Source organism: Lycium barbarum, chromosome 4 (assembly GCF_019175385.1).
Source record: "Lycium barbarum isolate Lr01 chromosome 4, ASM1917538v2, whole genome shotgun sequence".
In the NCBI taxonomy this organism is placed as follows: Eukaryota; Viridiplantae; Streptophyta; class Magnoliopsida; order Solanales; family Solanaceae; genus Lycium; species Lycium barbarum.
In genome coordinates this window covers 106,408,187-106,427,653 of record NC_083340.1, presented here as the reverse complement: position 1 = coordinate 106,427,653, position 19,467 = coordinate 106,408,187, and the positions used below count along the sequence as shown (strand labels likewise).

Here is a 19,467-nt window from a genome sequence, read left to right as displayed (position 1 = left end):
TACCTCTTTTAACATATTGTTACTTCTGAAGCAAATCGAGGCATAAATATGATGTAGAGAAATTTTCTCTAACATATCTTTCAGAGTATACCTGACTTCAAAGCAAATATTACTTTAGGAGCTAATATGTAGCACCGTGATATATTAAATTTACAAAATTATTATAGAATAAATTTACATATTGATAGACAGTAACCAAAAATTGCATCAACCATAATTTTGATGCCTCATCACGTATTGCTTTTCAGGAGCAATAATGATTTCTCTTTATTCAAGTTCTGCCGAAGTACTAGCAAATTTGTTTCTGCTCATAGTTAGAATCAAAGGTGTATAACTTGAAGAATTCAAAAGATATAAATAAGGGGATCTAGGGCATGACTTTAGTTGGACACGTTCAAGCAGTATAACAAAGCATAGATTAACCACTCCTAAAAAGGGAATCCAGCCATATATAGATCAAAATATCCATGTTTATAACTTCAGCATACCCATCCATATATAAGATTGTTTCATACGTGAATTAAATTTGGATTCCAAATATGGCATATAAGCTTTCGTGATAAACATGGAACAACATAAAAGATGTTTTGGCTATTAGACATGGCAACGTGAAAAATTCAACATTCGATGACTAAAGTGTGTTTTATCTTGAAGAGTTTACAAAAGTATTCAGTGAATATATTGAAGAGTATTACTTACCTGGAACCCTCGCATAAAGCCACGGTATTATCAACACTTAAGGATGCTACTGGCAACATTTTACTATCTCAATTGGTTAGAACTTCGTGCTGATAACGTTTTATAAAATGAAGCTAAAAGAGTCACAATATTAAAGGATGAAAACCATAGAAATAGAATGACAAAAGAGGAGAGATTTTTACTATTCTTCCAAAATGTGTTACAAGTGTATTTCATATGAAAACTTATGCCTCTATTTATAGTGCTACATATGCATTCAATATATGAAAAAATGGAGGAACCATTAAGATGGTGGAGGAAAATGAAGGAACCATTAAGATGATGGAGGAGAAACATTATATTTGTGTATTGGACATCCATAATATATTTCATAACACTCCATTTTATTCCCCATCATTTTCTAATTGATAAGAACTAGAGGATGACGTTGATGAGGTAGGGGGTAGTAGAAGAAGCAAGCGTAACGTATGGACGTGACACAATACCATTCTCATTATGCTGACTCCTCTCCACATTTACTCTCTTTTTCCCTTTATTATTTTTGTCCTACAAAAACCAACAAATTCCCGAATCTTTTTACAAAGGTTTCCTTTTTCTTCTCACTTGTCTTTTCTTTTTTACTTCTCCTACAGTTCAATTTTTCTTTCTTTTCATTTTTGCAGGTTCAGTGCAAATGATCGGTTTTAGTCACTTCAATTCGTCGAAATTTCTTAACTTGTGTGTTCAGTTTTTGGGGGTTCTGTTCATTCCTTTTTCAATTTCCTACAAGTAAGTGCCACCCTTTGCTTTCTTGTTCAAAACTTGTGTGTTTCATCGTCTATTATTTGACTTTTTCTTTGGGTATCTTTTTTTTTCCTCAAATATTGTGAGAATTTGTCCTCAAAGAATTTTTCTCTGATCATGGGTGTTTGTTTAAGTTTCTTGAAAAGTGTGTGCGAGTTTGGATACTGTTGGTTTTATGAGGAGTTAACGGTGAAAAGCACACATGAACTATCATTCCCGAGTTTCACAACCTAACTTTCAGTTTTTTTTTTTTCCTACCTGAACCTTCACTTTTGTATTAAAACACACCTCATGCCAAGTATCAGTTGTTCCCTAAAACACACCTCAAGCCAATTATCAGTTATTCCTTTTTCCTACTTGAACTATCATGTGCTCAAGTAGGTATGTTTTAATACATAGTGATAATTTAGATAGGAAAATAGACAACTGATAGTAGGGTGTGAACCTCGAGAAAAACTGATAGGTCAAGTGTGTTTTGGATCATTATCTCTTTTATTAGTTACAATTAGGGGTGGCGAATCGGTGGGTTTGGTTGAAAATGGTTTGAACAAAAACGGGTTGAGTTTCAAATCGCTCATATTTCATTTGGGTAAATATGGGTTGGGTTATAAATGGGTGGGTTGGTTACGGCTTAGCCCATATTATACAAGTGTATATTATTTCAAGTGTAATGTTTATAATTTTCTTTTGTCAGGTTAAATTATTTTTTTCATATATTCATAATTGATATTATGAAATAGAAATTTTAGGGGTGGGGTGGAAGGTAAGAAATTTTTACTAAATTTTTTATAGAAGTAAAATATATGAAATTGAAATTTGGCGGGGGAGGGGGGTGGGGGTAAGAACTTTTTTTCCATTTTTTATAAAAGTAAAATATATGAAATTGAAATTTTGGGGAGGCCGGGGGGGGGGGGGGGGGGGGGAGAATTTTTTTTTTTTCCATTTTTTATGAAAGTAAAATAAAGTATATGAAATAGAAAAATTGTGTGTGTGTGGGGGGGGGGGGAAGGGGGGGTGGGTGGTGGGAGGTAAGAAATTTACAAAATGAGTTGTTATTGTGTCTAGTGTGTTCCATATACCCACCTAAAATATTAGTGATCCAACTCAGTAAAATGTGGGTTAAATGGGCTAATTTTCTAAATATGGGCTCAAATTGCCACCTCTAGTTACAATCACCGGTCACCTTTTCTTTCTGGGGGGTGGGATTGGTGGGGAAATTTCAGTTTCACTTTTAGTATAAGCTTGAATAGTATCAAGGAAAAAGTAGAAAACAAATTATAGAACTTAGCTAAGAAGAGGACATGGAAACAAGGTATCACAGTATATGGAATGCCAACTATTCGTATATAAAATAAAAAAAAGAAAAAGAAAAAGAAAAACATAGTGATACCATCTAGATGGATTGAGGTTCCTGTTACTTACATCTCCAATGGTTGAAAGGAGTCTCTTAAGTTTGGTGCGATGGAATGACAGTAGAGAGAAAGGAGTGAGACATAGTTGTTTTAGCAGTTCAAATGTATGAAGAATTGTTAATATGAACAACAACAACATGCCCAGTGTAATCCCACAAGGGGGGTCTGGGGAGGGTAGTTTGTACACAGACCTTACCCCTACCTTGTGCAGGTAGAGAGACTGTCTCCAATAGACCCTCGGCTCAAGTAAAGCATAAACACAACATTTATCCAAACATAAGCATGAAAAACAGCAAGATAGCAAGGTAGTAAGAAACCGAAGCAGAAGAGACAACAAGTATTAGTATATCTGGATATTGCCTCCAATTGGTTGACTTTCCTTTATTGTGTGCATCCAAGAAACTTTTTGAGTCTAGAGCGAGGGAAACTTAGAAGACTGTTTAAACTTTCAACAAAGTGAAAAAAAAAAAAAGGGTGTACAAGAGCTGCTTTACAGTTTGATCATCTTCCATTACAAGATTTTATATACTCCCTCCATCCCAATTAGTTTGACACTTTTCGCTTTTCGAGAGTCAAACTTCTTAATTTTGACCGTGTGTTTGAACATAGAATCTTTAAATTTTTCGAAATAAAATTTACATATTTGAAAACTATGTAAAAAGTACTATAAGTCACCGTAACTAAAAATTTATAATAATTAAAATACATATGAAAAAACTACGGTCAAAGAAAACTCGTTTGACTCTCGAAAAGCGAAAAGTGTCAAACAAATTGGGACGGAAACAAATTGGAATGGAGGGAGTAGTAGATATGTAGTTTGCTTGTTCTAATGTAATAAAGGTTTGACCATTTTTTATGTTATTGTATCTCTCCTCCAAAGATGAATATTTGTTCCCTTCGCTGAGATAATCTCTAACTTAATAAATATGGATTTTCAGTTTACTTCTGGGTTGCTGTCCTGTGTGCTTCAATTACTATCTTTAGAAAATAAGATGTCTTATTACAGGAGAATGGCGGGGAAAGCTGGGGTTAAGCAGCCAACATCTTCATTTGACTTTGAGATTGTTGAAGGTGTTTCTGATCACCTTACAACTGTGGTGGCATCTTCTAGCCAGAGTAGCCCATGGATTGAGCCTGCAACTATTAAACTTAGACATAGAATTGGAAGGGGTGTTTTTGGCGATGTTTGGTTAGCAACTCGTCACCAAACAACTGCAGATTATGACGAGTATCATGAAGTAGCTGTTAAGATGTTGCATCCTATGAAGGAGGATAACATCAATGTTGTCTTAGATCGTCTGGCAAATTTGTTTACTCAGTGTCAAGGACTACAACATGTTTGCATGCTTCAGGGACTCTCTGTGATTAATGGAAAGGTGAACTATTTTCTTGTATTAATGTCAATGCTACAATTTGTGCTGCCTTTCTGAAATACTTCAAACATGCCTGCAGCTATGCATTGTCATGAAGTTCTATGAAGGTTCGATTGGTGATAAAATGGCTCATGTGAAGGGAGGAAAGATGTCCTTGCAAGATGTTATCAGGCAATTTTTCCATAATTTGATTGAAAATGAGTTTTGGATCCATACTGAAGTATGTGGGAAAATATGATATTATGATTTATGCCTTCTGCTGATCATAACAGGTATGGGACTGATCTTGCTCGTGGGATAATGGAGCTACACTCTAAGGAGATCTTGATTCTTAATCTTAAACCACATAATTTCCTTTTGAATGAAAATGATGATGCAGTTTTGGGGGACATTGGGATTCCTTATCTGCTTCTTGGAGTTCCTTTGCTAAGTTCAGATATGTCAAGAAGACTTGGTAGCCCAAATTACATGGCTCCAGAACAATGGCAGCCAGAAGTTAGAGGTCCCATATCCTTTGAAACGGATTCATGGGGATTCGGTTGCAGCATTGTGGAGATGCTGACTGGTTCTCAGCCATGGAGTGGTAAATCAGTTGATGAAATACATAAATCTATTGTACAGAGACAAGAGAAACCACATATTCCTGGAGGTCTCCCTCCTGCGGTGGAAAATGTCATAATTGGTTGTTTTGAGTATGATTTCAGGAATCGCCCGCTGATGGGAGACATATTGCAAGCATTCCTAAGGTATCAAACATGAACTTTCTCTGGGAAGTTTATCAGAAGCTAATATTAAGACTTGTATATTTTTCATTTTCTCAAAGAGTCGAAGTTATGAAACTGGTTAGCTTAGGGATTTGATATCTCATATCTGATACGTCCACTATAATTAGTTCTAAAGAAACAACAGAACATGTTCCGCTTTAGAGGCTACAGTCTGGATTAAGCTCTATCTTGTATGCTTCTTGTTTTGTGTGGGAATATTAGCTCTAATTTTTTTTTTTTTAAATAGACATAGCTCTAACTTGAATACCATACCACTAGTTTAATTTTTTTTAAAATCTGTAATGGTTTCTCTGTTGTGCGCTACGGCATCATGAAAAGTATTCTTGCTCTTGACCAGAAAAATGTGTGCTTGAAGATTTCACTTTCCATTTTAAATTGCTGGTGTTCAGCTATTAGGATGTATTTACCAGTAGCTTAGTTTATTTTATTTTTTTAATCTGTAATGGTTTCTCTGTTGTGCGCTACAGCATCGTGTAAAGTATTCTTGCTCTTGACCAGAAAAATGTGTGCTTGAAGATTTCACTTTCCATTTCAAATTTCTGGTGTTCAGCTATTAGGATGTATTCATTTGAAATTGACTGGGAAGTTTATCAGAATTTTCATGCTGTATCTCCAAAGCAATGTGTAGTTGTTAATCCATGCAGCAGCACTAGTTTAACAGAACAAAAGATTCCTCTGCCTTCCTTTTTGGGTTCTGGGAGGTACTAAATGCAGATTTGACTCTGTATCCTCAGTTTCTAGGTGCTCAACAAATATTTACCAGGATTTTTCTTCTGTTCCATGCTTGATTGATCCAGTAGGATGTTAGACCTTGCGAGTAAGGTTACACTAATTATTATCAGGCTAAGAGGACTTGACATTTCAGCATGAGCATGAATTTGAGTCCTAGGAAAAATGTAGATGGTGGTACACAAAGTCCAAGATGGACTTCTAAGCTTTTTATACAAATCTCACTACTGGAAGATTTGACAGGTATACTAAGTGCTATGGTTATCTACGAGCTTAACATTGATGTTGTAAGACAATCAAGAGGATCACTACTCACTAGCTTATAATGAACCAGAAATTATGAAAATTGTTGGCTTGTTGGTGGCTTCTTTGTGGCAGAAATAATAAGGAAGGTTCTGGTGGCGTAATGGTAATCATTACCTGATTAGGGATATAAAATCATATTATGATTTCTATAGTATCCTTTCTAAAAAACAAGGAATGTCTGGTATCATTTTGTTTACTTAGATGTGAACAAGAGCATAGAGGAAGTAAAGTGTGTTGATGTTGAAAAACAAAACAAATAAGAGAATCTAGGAACCTGGATGTTTGTTGGAAATTTGGAATAGCCTTAAAGGTGAAGTTACACATGAGTAGTAAAATGCAGCAAAGGCTTGGTCAGAAACCTGTTAAATTGACTCATGCTTCTTCACTCTGGAACAGTAAATATGGATCAGTCATTCAGGTTCATAACGATTGCTGTTACAATTTTACAAGGAAACTTATAGTTGTTGAACTTTGCCAACTGTAATCAACTCTCTAATAGTTGGTTTTCTTGTGAGGCAGAAGTTTTATGAATATGAGAAGTGTTAATCATAAAATTAGCAATTTTACTAGTATTTTCCTGAAATATTAACGATTTATTCTACCTTTATGGAAAAGAACTCTAAGAAATCTGATATACCCTAATTCTTTTCTATTTTCATCTTTGGAAAAAAAAAAATAGTATTATTGTTGTTACAACTTCATGGTATGAAATGTATCACCCAGAACACTATGACTCGCAAATGAGCAAGCTCATCTAACAATCCTTTCTGATAACTGATACTCTAGAGGGGTTTTTTTGAAAGATTTTTTTTTTTTTGCTCAAGTAAATAGGTTTTCTTGAAAGATTATTGATATTAGGTATTATCGTTATTCGACTTTTGCAGTTAGAACAATGTTTGTCCTTGGGTAATCTGTCAACATTAAGTTATAGTTGATATATGATATATTAAGTTATAGAGAGTAGACTGTAGGCATACAGGTGTAAATGAAATTTGAGCAGCAGAAAAAGTTTACCTAAAAGCTGCTGTATAAGTTTTATTGTACGAATCTGGCACCAACTTGGTGCATATCTGTTAAAAAGCTCATTTTACTTATAAAAGAAAAACATATATACAGGAAGTTCAAGGATGTGATTATTGGGGAAGAAATTCTCCTTAAAGGGGAAAAATTATATGGATAAGTATTGTAACACCCAATTTCAATTTTAGGAGAAGCAGTTCAGTTTGGGTATAAGTGAGTTGAAGTATAACCTGCCCTCACCTTGGCACAAGATAATCATTTGTTTAAGCTTTTGCCTTTAAAATGATGCAAGTTGCATGGCTTATTCAAACGCCTGGTAACAATATTTTGATGCCAATACCCAATTCTTTTATTACTTATCTGATGAAGGTGCATATAGAATTCAAACACCAAGTTCCTTGATTACAATGATCAACGGGAAGGCGAGCTTTCTTCTCGATAAAGGGATTGAAGCCCCCTTAGCTTTGCCAGGCACTGGACGGAGGTTAGCTCTGTAAATGTGTAGATCCAAGTATAGTGTGGTGTAGCAGTTGGAACTTCTACGCCCTTTACCGGCTACTGGATCACTCTAGTGCTTCAAATACTACAGACCCTCCCCCTTCCATTGCAGCAGTACTTGCATGACTTTGTAAAGTTGGCTCCCTCCCTAACTTCATGTTTTCCCAACTAAACGCCTCTAGTTTTTCCAAACACATGTTCTGAGTATCTCTCACCATTGATCATGCTTGTGTACTTTTGATTTGGCTGATATGGCTTAAGGCATATGAATCATACTTGGGGGCCGACTATGAAAAAGCATCACCACCCCTAGGATAAGGAGAGAAACCGAAGAACCTATAGGTAGAAAAGAAAGCTATAAGTTTAGTCCGATAACAGATAGTCGCCGTTAACAGGATTCGGACCCTCAAAACCTGCAATGGAGAGGAGGTTATCTGCTCACTTCACCATGTTAGAAAGGTTGGGTTTTCTTCTAATAGATAGAGGAAAGGGTAAGGGGAGTAGATGGTTGCACTAACCAAGAAACATGAGGACCCGGTGTTGACGGCTTTCTCCGGCGGTGGTCCCTTTTCTGGAATTCAGCCGAGCGCTCCTTTTGTAGATATGCTTTTCTAGTGTTTAGAAGAGAGTTTTGGAGAGCAAAAAGGGCATTGAAGATAGGGCAGCAGTGCAGCACAACCACGAGATTTTCTGGCAAGGTCGCCACCAGTAGTTTTCCCTCCAAAGATGGGCAAACTCCGTCAAGGTTGTTGATGTTTGTTTTCCCTCGGAGTCAACCCCAAGAAGGCCCCCTTTTCGAATTTTTCTTCCCATGGCAGCTAGGAATGAGTAGTGGTATCTGCTCCTTTTCAGATTCTTTCTTAGGGTTTTCTTTTTGCTGTCTTCTTCCCTTTTTGAAGTTTTAAGGAACCTGACACACAATGGTAAAGGGGTAGAGAGGTGGTCTGGGAGTTTGGAGATGGAGAGGAAGTTGGCCAAAAAAGTTTTTCGTGTGACCCCCGGTCAGATTTTCTCCTGAACCGTTTTCTTTTATCCCAGGTCATCCTTCAAAATGGCGTCCTGTCATAACTTTGTGGATTGTGTATGATATGTTAGCCATGTGTTTGGATTTGATGAACACGTGTTGTGATAAACCAGGTAGAGACGCTTAAGCATGTGTTCCAACCAACTACAGGTGTCTAGTTGGAACAACTCTACGTTTGGGGCCAGATTTGTGAAATAATGCAAGTAGAGGTGTCAATTTGTGTTTTAAATCATAAATTTGACTCTTGAATCTTATTGAAATTGCCTAAATCTAACTGTAAGATTAAGGGAATGAGAGATGCATAAATTTGATGTCTACAAAACACTCAAGCGTGTGGTAATAGTACAAAGTGAATGCCAGTTTGATAAATTTTGAGAATGATGTTTAAGATATTTAGATGGACATATACCATAGAAGATTATGTGGCATGCGCTATTGTTTAATACAGGAATATCGGGTAATTTTATTTCTTGAAAGATCCTTAGAAGTTACTTCTTATTTCACTGATAAATTCACCGATAACACGTTGTAGCCGTGTTTTACTACAATTGTTGTTGTGTCATTTATTATTTGATTTGATCTGTATCATGGCATATTATATGACAGTCGCGATAATTGCTCTGTGTGAGACAGACATTATTTCCATTACCTCGTCATAATTACATTAGTAGGTTTTGTCCGTTTCTTGAGCACTCATCAAAGTTGATTGATAAAGTTTCATTTAATAAGTCATATATGACGTATCCAGTGAACACATTAGGATCCTATGGAAATACTGAAATACCTTTTAATAAGATATGATGCCGATACCAAAGTAACTTCAAATGTGAAACTTGAAGAAATTATCTAAATCTGACATATGCTACAAGGAATGAGAATGATGCATGAAATTGTCAATGACAACCAATACAAGATGTTCTATTAGCTGGCCCAAAATAATTTGCTGCAAGATTTGAAACCTGGAGTTTGTCTAGAATGTTTGTATTTTAGGGACGATGCAGTGTTTGTATTTTAGGCATGACTGCAGTTACCTTCCTGACACATACAGAATAAATAAACTAGTTCAGCTCCTACTAATAAGACAAATAATTGAACTGGAATGATGTATAATTTCTCCCTTTATGCTGATACCAACATAAATTCTTGTGAAACTTAATGGCATTGTCTAAATTTGTCGGGAGCTCAAAGGATAGAGTGAAATATGAATTTCAGGTCTAGAACTATAAATACATGTGTGATAGTTGGCTAACAATGCGGGGCATAATCTAAAGCCTGAAGGTGGACTGGGATGTTTATAGTGCCTTCCTAAATCTCTCTCTCGGTATTATATTATGTGTTTTTCCCTTGTCTAAAGGAGCATTTTGATATGTACAGAAATCATGTTGTCTTATGTGAAGTTTATCTGCTTGCAACAGCTGGACAGATTTTCCCCGTTACTGTAAAGTGGAACCTCCGAAAGGATACCGAGAAAGCACCTTTATGCCTAGTTTCCCTTTATTCTTCTACTGTTCGTAATTCGTATTATATTATTTTTCTTATTATTAGGTTACTTTTGAAACAGTTCGATATTTAAACTGAAAGTAAGAAAAAGAAATTATCATCTTTCTTGCTAGATGCTTGGAGGCTGATTTGCTTATACTCCCTCTCTCCATCCATTTTGACTTTTCCTGTATAATTTTTTGGTCAAGTACTTTTCTTGTATACTAAAAATAGTTGTCCATTTTTACTCTTCCAGTTTAGAAAAGCAAGAGATAACTTACCATTTCATACCTATTTTAACCTTATTATTAATTATTGGGTTGGAAAGTTCATGGAATTCTTAGTGGCTGTACAACTTTTAAAGTATGTTTTATTGATTTCACTCATTAGATGACTTAATAATATTTAGGGATGATATGATAAAATTGTCATTCTATTTATGGCTCCCTAAGGGGTGTGCCAAGTCAATATAGGACAAGTAAAAATGGACGAAGGGAGTGTTTCTCTCCCATCTTTCTCTTTTCACACAAGCAGCTGATAAAGAGTATTTAAGCTATGGGACTTGAAATTGTATGCAAAATATTATCAATATTTCATAGGTAACTAATGGTGTTAATTATGGTTTTATGAGCATTGGTCAAAATATGAGTGCTGTTTCCTAGAATCCTACTTTAGGGGAGTTTTTCGTGATTTTTAACTCTTAATTTATCCTCTTTGTTAGTGTTTGACAATCCTATACTCATGCTTTTCTGAGCTAGAAAATGAGGTGTTACAATCTTGCAGCAGATTGCTCATATTAGAAGCTTCGTAAACCTGTATCCTTGAAATAAATAAAGGAGAAATTGGCTGTTTTCAGCGTTGAAGTTCGGAGGGTAATGGATCCGCCCCTCAACCTTTCTCCCCTTAAATGCTAGACTTTTTCCCGGCATAGCTTCATACTCGTGAGGTGCACTAGACATCCCATGTTGTATTAGCTTTGTTGTTGAACCAACGCACCAGGCTGCCTCTGCTTATAGCTTAGCGGGATGATCCATTTTATTCTTTATATCTGCCTATTCATCTATCTTTCATGACGCTGTAGGTGCCTATACCTAAGATGGTTAGCAACATAATGCCTTAGTTATTTAATTCAATCTACTCTGCAGTTCGCTGGAAACAGCTTATGGTGATGGGGGCTGGAGAGATCTGGGAAGTCGTCTTAACTTGGACAAATTAAGTGGAACTGGCTATATTAAGTGGTTGGTCCTGAAGGATCAGCTTCAAATTGGAGACACTGTGCGATCCAGGAAGCCACCAAACTCGTGTAAACCTGAAAACATGGAGGTACCCGAGGGTACCATTGTTGGCATGGAACGAGACACAGAACGAAACGGATTTATGCTGGTGAGGGTGCATGGCATCCATGATCCTCTTAGAGTTCATGGATCGACATTGGAGCGTGTGACATTTGGTTTGGCTGCAGGAGATTGGGTACGTTTGAAGGAGGATAGAAAGAAGCATTCATCGGTAGGTATCCTTCACTCCATTGGTCGTGATGGAAACGTTGCTGTTGCATTCATAGGTCTTGAGACCTTTTGGAAAGGTAACTGCTCCGAGCTTCAGATGGCAGAAGCTTACTGTGCTGGACAATTTGTAAGGTTGAAGCCTGATACTTTCAGTCCGCGCTTTGAGTGCCCCCAAAAACGAGGCGGTGACTGGGCAACAGGTAGAATTTGTCAGGTGCTACCTAATGGGTGTCTTGTGGTGAATTTTCCCGGTATGTTAGTGTTTGGTGATGAAAATAGCAGTTTCTTGGCTGATCCAGCAGAAGTTGAAATCGTTTCCTTTAACTCTAGTGCTGGTATTGTGAAGAAATATCAACATCTTGAGGACTTCCACTGGGCTGTTAGACCATTGTTGGTTGCATTAGGCCTATTTACCGCCATGAAGCTTGGCCTTTTTGTAGGAAAGAAAGTCGGGAGATCAAAGGGGCGCAACCCGGTGATACTCATTGAAGGTCAACAAGGGGAGGTTCAAACTGCTGCTGGTAATAAAGCATGGCTTCCACCAAAGGTGGCAAATATCATTTTCAGAGAAGGTACAAGTGTAACAACTACCTCTAGGTAATCCTAAGTCTTTATCAATGCCAAGCTAAGAGGATCACATGAACATCCTGTGGAAGTTGGATGTCCTATTTGCGACCTTAGCTTAGAGCATGCAAAAGTCTGATAAACAAGCACTTAAATAATTGTAAATAGATGGATGGCTGTATATATACTTTACTGTTCCTGTATGGTATTTTGACTTTCTAGATTTTCTTACTATTACCTTGCTGTCCAGTCTGATAGAAAAATAAACTGCTTTGACTGTTAAACACTTTCCTACTGTTGCATTTCATGTTACGGAGTCTTCAATATCTGAAAAATTCAGCATCTCTGTCAAGTGTGTCAAAATTCAATACCTTCTAAAAGTTAGGTTACACCCTTGGTGCCCTCGTACAGTTATGATTCAGTTCTCTAAATTTGCTTGCTCAAAATAAGTTGGGTCAAGATAAAAACCAAGGCATTTAATTTGTCCGTATAATAAGTTAACCCTTTAAAACCCCATTTATTTTGTTTAAACAAACTACCACGTTAAATGACAGCTAGTTACAAGCACATTAAAACTGTAAAGTATTATAGTAACCCACATCAAGAGGCACATACCAATATATACTAGAAAAATCAAGCATGCAAATATCCATTTATTTATCGTCATCATCTACTGGAATGTGCTAGACGCGGTTATCTAGCAAACATGTCAGAAAAATAGAAAGCAAGACAGAATTAAAAGAAAGTTTTATTTATTTATTTTGAAGCATGAAAAATAATTTTCCTTAAGAAATATTGGATGTGTACTATTTAGGAGAATAAAAACAAGTTTCTTCGAGATATGATAAAGACAAAATGTGTACTGTAAATCGATAAACCACATTTATCTGAAGGTTTGGCTCTACTGGCGCCCAAGCGCAACTCTAAGTCATTTACTTAGAAATCGATTACTTGAGAAGACTCGGCAAGAACGAGAATCTTCTATGCAAGGATGCAGTAAAGCTTAAAAAGAGAAGATGGCTACACTCTAGGTACGAAGAAGCTCGATAAGGGTTGGCCAAATGCTGGAAGTCAAATGTGTTGGGTTTGAGAGAGAATTTTTTTATCTCCTAATCGTAATGGAAAGAGTTAGGCCCGAAAATTGGAGAAGCATGATAAACCTTTATCAAATAAACTTTAAAAAAAAAAAAAAAAAAAAAAAAAAAAGGAAGAACCGGACAAACTTGAGTTTCATGTAAACTATGAAGATAGTCAAAAGGGAGGAACAGATGCAAGAGCTCTTCATGAAGCTAAAAATAAGTTGGAATCTGAGGGGCTTAAATTTAGATTTGTTAAGGATACTTTGTGGACTTCCACATATAGATTATTCTTTACATGTTGCAGCGTATTTAAGCTTATGTTCTTGTGTCTGAAGCAAACACACTGAAAAAAGGCTAGAGACCTCAGAAATGAAGCAGATTGTACCTGTTAGTTGCATAGCTTTCAAAACTACATATTCTTGTGTGACCATGATGAGCTTATTTTGCAAACTTAGATATATACAAATTTGACACCATGTGATAAAATGCCTCGCAAGTCTAACTAAAGATCTAGCTACTAGAGTAGCTTTTGACAGAAAACATATTGCGATACAGCACGTTACTTTTTGACGAGAAGAGTCTTATGAAGAGAGTACTTAAACATTTGGAATAGGGGAGATCTGGGTGTGTCTTCATTTGGACGTGTGTTATTGGTTACTAGTGTAAGTACCTGCTTGGTGCGCGGAGAAGTTGAATCGCAAGAAATTGAATTCATCTTTCAAATTTTAGTGATGTCACAATTCAATTTTCTAATTTGCCTAATTCCACTATCATCGTGAAATTTTCGAATCTACCTAATTTAAAATATATGGTAATAAAAAATTATTTTACACCAAAATATAGACAGTACGAAAAATATCTTGTTCGTGACAAATATAATTGCTAGAAATAAAATAAAAAGGTAACATTTAATGAAATGTACTCTTCACAATCACTAACAACTTCGAATATTTTATAATGCATTGACATATATAGGTGTTAATCAACTGCACAGAGAAGAATAAGTTTACATCAATTTATAAAATTTAAAATTTCTCTCTAGAATCACTCAATAAAGTATCAATTTTAAATCTAAATAAATCTCAAATTCACATACAGATCCAAAAAGGTCATAATTCCATACGATATTTGGAAAGTAAAATTTTGATAGTAACGCTCATTTTGTTAAAGAAATTAGGTAGATTTTCATGAATTATTTTTGTTTTTAGAGCTTACACAACTTAACTGTTTAATTAGAACAACTTTTAATCAAATTTCCATCTTCTTTTGCAAGTTCCTTTTCAGTCCTATATAAACAGGTCATGTTGCTACGGTTTAAAAAAAGCACTTGAAATGCTTAAGCAAAAAAGAAAAAGCGTAGTAAGGCAAGATCAGTTTGTTGTGCGATGAGTTATACATGAAGCAATAGTTGTTACTATCTTCATGCTTGTGCTAAAGAATGCGTACATAACTAATTAATACTCCATATATACACTGCAAGTTTCAACAAAATCTTATTCCGTGAAGATATGTTTCAAAGATTTAAGCGGAGATCAGTTTTATTTACTAATTGAAACGTTACAAAACGGAAAAAAATAGCCAAAGCTAAGTACTGAGTGCAACTAATTCAGAAAAACTACTACAGTTACATCAAGTAACTTGAGTTTTAATTGCATAATGTTGCATTTTAAACTCCGTGCTTAATTCTGCTTAGGACAAAATATAAAAGAATTATAAAAGAAAACTCAAATGTTAATGTTTTAATTGCATGATGTTGCATTTTAAACTCCGTGCTTAATTCTGCTAGAACAAAATATAAAAGAATTATAAAAGAAAACTCAAATGTTAATCTTATCAAGTGAAGCATGTGAATAAACTTGTATATTTCTATAAACTGTTAGAAATAATATAAAGAATGAAAAAATATATTATATATAGCAACTGAAATCTTACTATTGGTGAAAAGTGGATCGACATAGACATAAATAGACAATACAAAAGTCTTAAATATATAATAATAATAATAATAATAATAATAATAATAATAATAATAATAATAATAATAATATAATTTTCTTATCTAGGCCAATATATTTTACCTGATGGTTTTCGCTGGATCCACTTTGCTTGCAACCTTGTAATTTCATTTTAGTTTCCTCATGTCCGTTGGAGCGATATCTTTTCGTAATGAAATAAAAAGGAAGAAGTTAATTTTAATGATTAATCAATTACAGTAGTAAAATGAAATGGAGAGGAGCCAAATCCTAAAATTAAATACTCCAACAAAGAAGAGAAGACAACTAATATGACGAAAATTAAAGACCAAGTCGATGAAATATATACAATATGACAAACAAAAATCCAGTTGAATTATAAAACCTTGCGACTTTTGAATGTTGATATGGTGATATTGTACAAACTTCTATAAGTATTAGCAAACTTGACTAACTGTTTGGCATGCTTAAGCAGAGTGCAGTCGATCTTATTTTTCCAAAAATGTTTATCTTTCCAATCAAATTCAGAAATATCTATCCTTATAACATAAATCAATTTGCCTGGATGTTAAGTAAGTTTTCTTCAAAATCACGTATAATATAATCATAAAAAGAAAGAAAAAAGAAATTAGAAAGAAAATAGTAACACTACAAATTTATGAACTTACCGTGACGGATTTCAGATGAGTCATAATCTCTGGTTTCATCACTGCAAGAGACCTGAAAATGTGTAAACCACAAATTTTTTGATGAAGGCTTGTCAAAAGAGTAAATCTTAAAGGCAATATCTGAAAGTGGTGCCATGAATTTGTTTACCCTGGATTCGGGAAACCAATTGAATTTATAAATGGATATAGGATATGTGTTTGAATCTCAATAAATACCGTAAGGGGTAGAATATATGGACGTTATGTAGGAACGCAATTGATGAAGAGTATTGATGCTAATTGGATGACATGCAATATTTACTTGAGGAAATACAATAAAGATGCAAATGGTCACTATGGACCGAATCAGATCTTAGAGAGAGGGATTGTATATATGCTTTAATGCTACAAGTGTTCTTGAAAATGAATGAGCCAACCCCCTCAAAGGAGGGGGATGAGTCCTATTTATAGTGTTGCCTCCATGGGCCTCATACCATACAAATTGTTAAAATAATAATAAGGACAACTCTGAACGGATTTGGTAGGATTAGGTTGGCCGTACGGTTTGACACACGCATGGTTGGTGGTTGACCATGGCAGGACGCTACTGACGTGTGGCCTATGTGCAACGGCCGTACCGGACCAACAACACGGATACTCGGGGTAACGACCTCGGTCAACTCGGTGATAAATGAACCGGACCAAATGGTAAGCTCTATCAGCTCCGGACAAGCGTTCCTTTGGTTCGGAATGAAACTCTTCGTGTATCTTCTTGTTCCCTTCTCCATCCGGTTTCCCGCTACACTGGTTTGACTCATATCCGGTATTTACCGTATACAGATAGCCCCCACACTTTCCGGATTACCGATCTATCGGAGTAACGGGAAGTGGATAAACCACAAAACCGGTGACTCCGTTTGCCCGTCGTTATCTTCTTATTTTGGCGGGAACAGTTGCGTCACGTTCCCCCTTTATCAGCCACGTGTCTTATCCCGATGGCCGTCTCTGACAACCGCCGCACGCACGTCTCTTCGAGTCGTTTCTCATTAATTACGGGGGACACGTGGCATCCCCCGGTTGGTTGCGGAATCGTAACCGTCACAGTTCCATGCCTATATAAGGCCCTTTTCCCCTTCATTCCAACACTTTTCACGATCCATTTCTTCTTCACTTTTCACTCTTCACTGCACTTCCTCATTTTCACCATATTCAGTTGTCTTCAACAGCCGATCTGTCGTTGATTTACTGCACATACTACGTGAAAAGAGGCAACTTTGTCACCACTTCTGCTAACTGTTCTCGTTTGAGTGTTGCTTTGCACTTTGTCGCTTCTTGAATCACCAGTTCCCTCAATCTTTTTGAGCTTTCTTCTGAACCCTCTTCCTTTCATATCTTTCAAAATGTCTGAAACCACTTCCCATGATGTTCCATCGGTTTCGACCCCGGGTTCCGAGCCTGCTTCTCCGGCTAAAACAAAAAGCACTTTCGAGCCCACGGCCTCGGATATCATACCGGCCAAGCCCAACTTCAACAAAGATCTTGAGGTTGAGAAACCTTCCTTGGTGTTCGATAGGGGATTTGATGTGAGGCGATACCCCTCATCCATTACTGAGGAGAGGCCAGACATAGTCCGAGTCGACTGCGGGTGGGACACCCGTCCGGTTCGGGTTTTTGCCCCCGGTCCAGCTGAATCTGTGGTGACCACCGGGAAGGGTTTCTTTATGTGTACACTTATCCTTTCACTCTCAAACTCGACCCCCCGGTTGATCTGGTCATCCTGGACATGTGCCGGACCTACGGCGTGACCCTAGCATAGATCGGTCCAATCGTTTGGAGGGTCGTAGCATGTCTTCGACAGTTGGACAACAATGCCGAGAAGGAGTTTACGCTGGCCCACCTGATACGTTTATACTCCCCGAGGATTTTCCGGGGTGGTGTAATAAAACTTGCCAAGCACAGCCGGAATCCATTTTTCTCGAAAATGGATGAAGACAGAGACCGGGGTTGGTTGGAGCGATATGTCCGGGTGAAAAACGAAGACATCATTCCAGCCGATTATATGCCTTTCCCGGAGAAGTGGAATAACAAGCGTAAGTCCGAAACCCCGTGTAATTGCTTTGGCATGTTTTGTCAAATTTTGATTTTGCTTTCTCATTGTTTCTTCCTCACTTTTATCATCCAATGGTTACATCTCTCCGGTCATTCGCAATCTGAGCGAATGGGTCACAGCACTTCTCCGCCAGTGTCCTCATGACAACCGGACCTGGGCCCACCTGTCACGTGGTCGATGGGTTGCCCAGAATCACGGTAGCCCTCTACTTTTACTCGTGTTTACTGCATCCTTTACCGTTCGTTTTCCTCCTTCGACCTTCGCTAACATCTTCGCTTTTCAGGTTTGCCTAAGGGCTCGGTAGCCCCCAGATCGGAGTCGACAGCTGAACCCACAACATCAGCGTCCGAGTTTGATACGGCGGGTGCATCTCGTGCCCTTGCTGCTGCTACTGCTGCCAAAAGAAAAAGGCCCTCGGACAAAGGGTAACAGTCGAAGAAGAAAAGGGCGAGAAGCGTTACCCGGCCCTTACGGGATGAAATAGAGCCTGACATTATAGTTCGGAGGGTCGATGCCGTACCTTCCGTGGCCCCGATCCCGGAGGAGTATGTCGTAGTTGCACCTCTTCCTTCGGTCGGCGAAAGAATTTTAGTTCCGGCTTCTCACACAAGTGCGGAAGAAATCCTTTCTCCAGCTCCTTTAAGGTCGATTGACTTCGTCGACATTTCAGGTGAAACCTTCTCCGAAGAGCTTCCCCTTCAATGGACAAGAAGGCCCGGGGAGGCGGCCGCTGCTGGAACCGCCAAAGGGCTGAGCCGGTCTCGGGAGTCGAAGTCCCTACTGATATTCATCCGGCTCCCGAGCATGAGTCTGCTGCTACCACGGGGCCCCCGAGCTTTGCTGAAGATACCGGTGCTGTTCCAAGTTCTTCGACTCCGAGGCCTGACGACTTTGAGGATATGTTCTCGGGGACTCCTTCCGCTACCGGCGAAGCCGCAGGATTTGGACATCTTACGATCCCTCGGGCCACGAGGTCTGCTAACCGGACCTCCGAATCTGGGACCAGGGATGGCTTGGTGCGCATCTTTCCGGCCCCAAGCGTGGAGCCGAGGAGAACAAGATCGGCTGTGGTTACCGTCCCCGAGGACTGCAGCTTTCTTTCCCGTCCGGTGGGTGTGGCCAGTTACCTGAGGCCTTTTGTCTCGGACTCGGATAAGCGGAAGATGACCGGGGTCACTTGGCAGTGCCTTATCAACGAGAGTATGCACGCGGGCAACCGGGTAAGATTCTTGGTCGTCTTTGTGTAACTTTGCTGGTAACTTTAACCTTGCCTCGTTCACTTTTGCCGATAACTTTGAACTTACTTCATTTTGCAGAGTGTGGTGCTCGCCAACGAGGCCTTCATCCGTGACCAACAAGAGATGGACGATCTTAAAGGCCAATTGGACGCCCAGGGCCGAGAAACGGAGAAGTATTCGCATCTTCTTCGGGAGAAGGAGGAGGAGCTGAGTCGAACAATTACTTTCTCCCATCTTCAGCCC

General features: G+C 37.9%; 1 protein-coding gene across 1 annotated transcript; it reads left to right on the top strand.

The window, feature by feature from the left end:
• The first annotated feature begins 1,141 nt into the window (after positions 1–1,141).
• On the top strand, positions 1,142–12,398 carry LOC132636183 (protein KINASE OF THE OUTER CHLOROPLAST MEMBRANE 1). The gene is made up of 6 exons (XM_060352906.1): positions 1,142–1,283; positions 1,362–1,467; positions 3,901–4,270; positions 4,347–4,438; positions 4,540–5,013; positions 11,254–12,398. Exons 2-6 carry the CDS (start codon positions 1,373–1,375, stop codon positions 12,212–12,214), a joined length of 1,992 nt encoding a protein of 663 aa, XP_060208889.1. The 5' UTR covers positions 1,142–1,283; positions 1,362–1,372; the 3' UTR covers positions 12,215–12,398.
• The last annotated feature ends 7,069 nt before the right edge of the window (positions 12,399–19,467 follow it).